The 3,187-nt window shown below is 41.9% G+C and overlaps 1 protein-coding gene across 1 annotated transcript in view; it reads left to right on the forward strand.

Moving 5' to 3' along the window:
• Positions 1–199: 199 nt before the first annotated feature.
• Positions 200–3,187, forward strand: part of LOC106821222 (phosphatidylinositol 4,5-bisphosphate 3-kinase catalytic subunit alpha isoform-like) — a gene marked incomplete at its 5' end in the record, with an annotated part of 21,795 nt that continues 18,807 nt past the window's right edge. The window contains 5 exon segments of the mRNA XM_014825930.1: positions 200–326; positions 813–991; positions 1,236–1,427; positions 1,717–1,881; positions 2,941–3,044. Of these exon segments, the coding sequence (XP_014681416.1) occupies positions 200–326; positions 813–991; positions 1,236–1,427; positions 1,717–1,881; positions 2,941–3,044 (767 nt within the window).

The raw sequence follows: 3,187 nt of genomic DNA on the forward strand, positions 1-3,187 counted from the left end.
CTATATGAACATCCCTGAAGTGTTAGCTGGCCAGGGAACTGTTCAAAGAGGTTTTGGCAGGTGACGATAGGTCATTGCATAAAATAAAATAAATGTGATATAAATTAAGTCTGTCTCGGAGAATCATCTGCGGATATAATTAGATCACATAAAAAATGAACGTAAATCTGTATTGCCATGTGGATTGTTTGCTTTTCAGGAGTACTGTGCCATAGCGTGGGGCAATATCATGCTATTTGACTATAAAAGCCAGTCAAGGAGCGACAAGTTCAGTATATATCTGTGGCCAATGCCAAAAAATATTGATGACCTCCAGAATCCACTTGGTGCGTTCAACGATCTTTTTTGCTAATCAACTTTATTAGAAGTTAAAACTGGTTAGGGTTATGGTTAGTGTCAAACTTGTCAGAACCTACAGAATTTTAACTCTAAGCCTAACCGTACAACTCGATTTTTACGTAAATAATTTCACATGTGCTTACATATCGATATAATTTTCAGAGCATGAATGCTTGCATGTAGTAATTCAATCTTTGATGCTTGAATCACCCATCCACCTAAAAACCAGACGACTGACAATTAAATTGACCTATCCCCCAGCGTGTTTAATGGACAGCTCTAGTCATAACTGGCTTGACCATCTTAGCATCAGTATCCAGGGGGAGGGGCTTAGTTTTTTCGCTCGGGCAATAAGTCGATTCTTTACTAGGATGGTGATTCTTGCATAGTTAGCAAACGAGATGTTAGCTTAGCAGTGCTGTGTCTGTCGTGTGCATTATCAAGTGTGACGTGCATTTACTTGTCGCGTGCAGGAATCTGTGGTTCGAATCCGAACAAAGACTCTCCCTGTCTTGAGCTGGAGTTTGATCGCTACATTCATCCGGTTGTGTTCCCGAACGATGCTCAAATCGAACAGTATGCAAATTTCCTAAACGGGATTGACCCTAACTCTGCCCATGCGCGTGGATCAACTGTGGCTCCGGCAAGTAAGGTACGCCTGTCCTTATTATAATACATTCATTTTGTATAACATTATATATACGATATGTAATTGTAGCACATTTCATACAGCTCTTGAATTAGCGCTAGATTGGAAATTGCAACCCCAGCCTAATGCATTACCTTGTCATTTTTTCTGGAGATTTTTTAATACTGAGTTATTGTATTAATATATAATATAATAATAATAATAATAATATCATAAACTGACATATTTACTTGTGTTTGCATGGCAGCTGACGACAGAGGTTTGCGATGAGGACCTCGAGCAACTTCGAGAGATCGTCAAGCGAGACCCTCTTTCGGAGACGTCCGAACAGGAGAAGGAACTCCTGTGGCGGCTGCGGCACGAGTGCAAGGAGATGCCCGACTCGTTGCCACGGTTACTCGATGTCGTCCGTTGGAACTGCAGGGATGACGTCTCGCATGTATGTGTGGTTTATGTCGAGCGTGGGCGGTTTGTGGCTGTCGTTACGTGTGGGTTTTTGCCGTTCTCGCAGTGTTGGGTTTGCATGCGTGGCCTGGCACACACACACACTCACACACACAAACACACGCCACGGCACGTACACACACACACGACGACACAACCCGCATCGCACTCACACACACACAAACACGACGACGACAGCACGCACGCACACACACACACTAGTTTATACTTGCAATAGTTCAGCTATTATAGTAACTAGGGTGTACTGTCTGTGTTTCCCACAGCTATACACACTGCTGAAGGATTGGCCGACAGTGTCGCCCGAGACTGCACTTGAGCTGCTGGACTGCACATATCCTGATCTGCGTGTGAGGGAATTTGCCGTGTCCTGTCTCGGAGAGAATCTCAGTGATGACCAGTTGTCACAGTACCTGCTGCAGCTGGTGCAGGTAGGGATGTTGTACTGTACAGTCAAACTTGTATGTAAGGGTCACTTTAAGCCAAACGTTTTCCTATAGACTGGTGCAGATAAAAACACCATACTCCTACTGTTGCATGGATGGGAACCCACATACAGTCAAACTTGTATGTAAGGGCGACTTTAAGCCAAACGTTTTCTTATAGACTGGTGCAATTAAGGACACCATACTCCTACTGTTGCATGGATGGGAACCCAGTCAACCCACATACAGTCAAACTTGTATGTAAGGGTGACTTTAAGCCAAACGTTTTCCTATAGACTGGTGCAGATATAAGGACACCATAATAAGGACACCATACTCCTACTGTTGCATGGATGGGAACCCACATACAGTCAAACTTGTATGTAAGGGTGACTTTAAGCCAAACGTTTTCCTATAGACTGATGCAGATAAGGACACCATACTCCTACTGTTGCATGCATGGGAACCCACATACAGTCAAACTTGTATGTGAGGGCGACTTTAGGTTGATACTCCATTAGGAGTGTTCCCAACATTAATGTCATTATAAATGCGTCAAAATAAATCAATATATATAAGATATATATAGTATATATATGTCATGGTCTCGATATTGTTTGTGTTTAATGTCTTTTAGGTAGGTAGCGGTTAGGTCGATAATATTAGGATTATCAATATTAATTATTAATCATTAATGATATCAAAGTTGGGAACACTCCTAATGTAGCGTTAGCCTGACTTTAAGCCAAACGTTTTCCGATAGACTGGTCTCCATTCTATAGAGACAGTTTCAACTGTACTGGTTGTATAACTGCCACCAAAGGGAAACACCAAACATGTCTGTTGTAGACAAGTGTACGTTCCTATACAGGTGACTGGCATCACAGGCTATACTTGCTATTTACCTGTACCTGTACCAGGTCGCTGAACCTGTAACTTACATATTCACCAGGCACATCTATATAAATAGCAGCAAGAGCGTATTAAGAAGCTTCATGGCTTCATGCCTTCTTAATACGCTCTTGATAGCAGTGTCGAAATTACCGCGTATTTGTCTTTTTGCAGGTAATGAAATACGAGCTCTATGTAAATAATGCACTGTCCAAGTTTCTACTGAAAAAAGCATTAATAAATACACGCATCGGACACTTCTTCTTCTGGCATATAAAGTAAGTAATCCAAATTACAATTGTTTGTGATTTAACATGTTTCCACAATGAGTAGCATTCGTTGAAAGAAAATACGTTAGACGTAACAGTATCAGCAGCAGCAGCACTAGAACCAGGAGCCGCAAAAAAAACTACAGCAGCGG

This window comes from Priapulus caudatus, unplaced genomic scaffold (assembly GCF_000485595.1).
Source record: "Priapulus caudatus unplaced genomic scaffold, Priapulus_caudatus-5.0.1 Scaffold64, whole genome shotgun sequence".
Classification (NCBI taxonomy): Eukaryota; Metazoa; Priapulida; class Priapulimorpha; order Priapulimorphida; family Priapulidae; genus Priapulus; species Priapulus caudatus.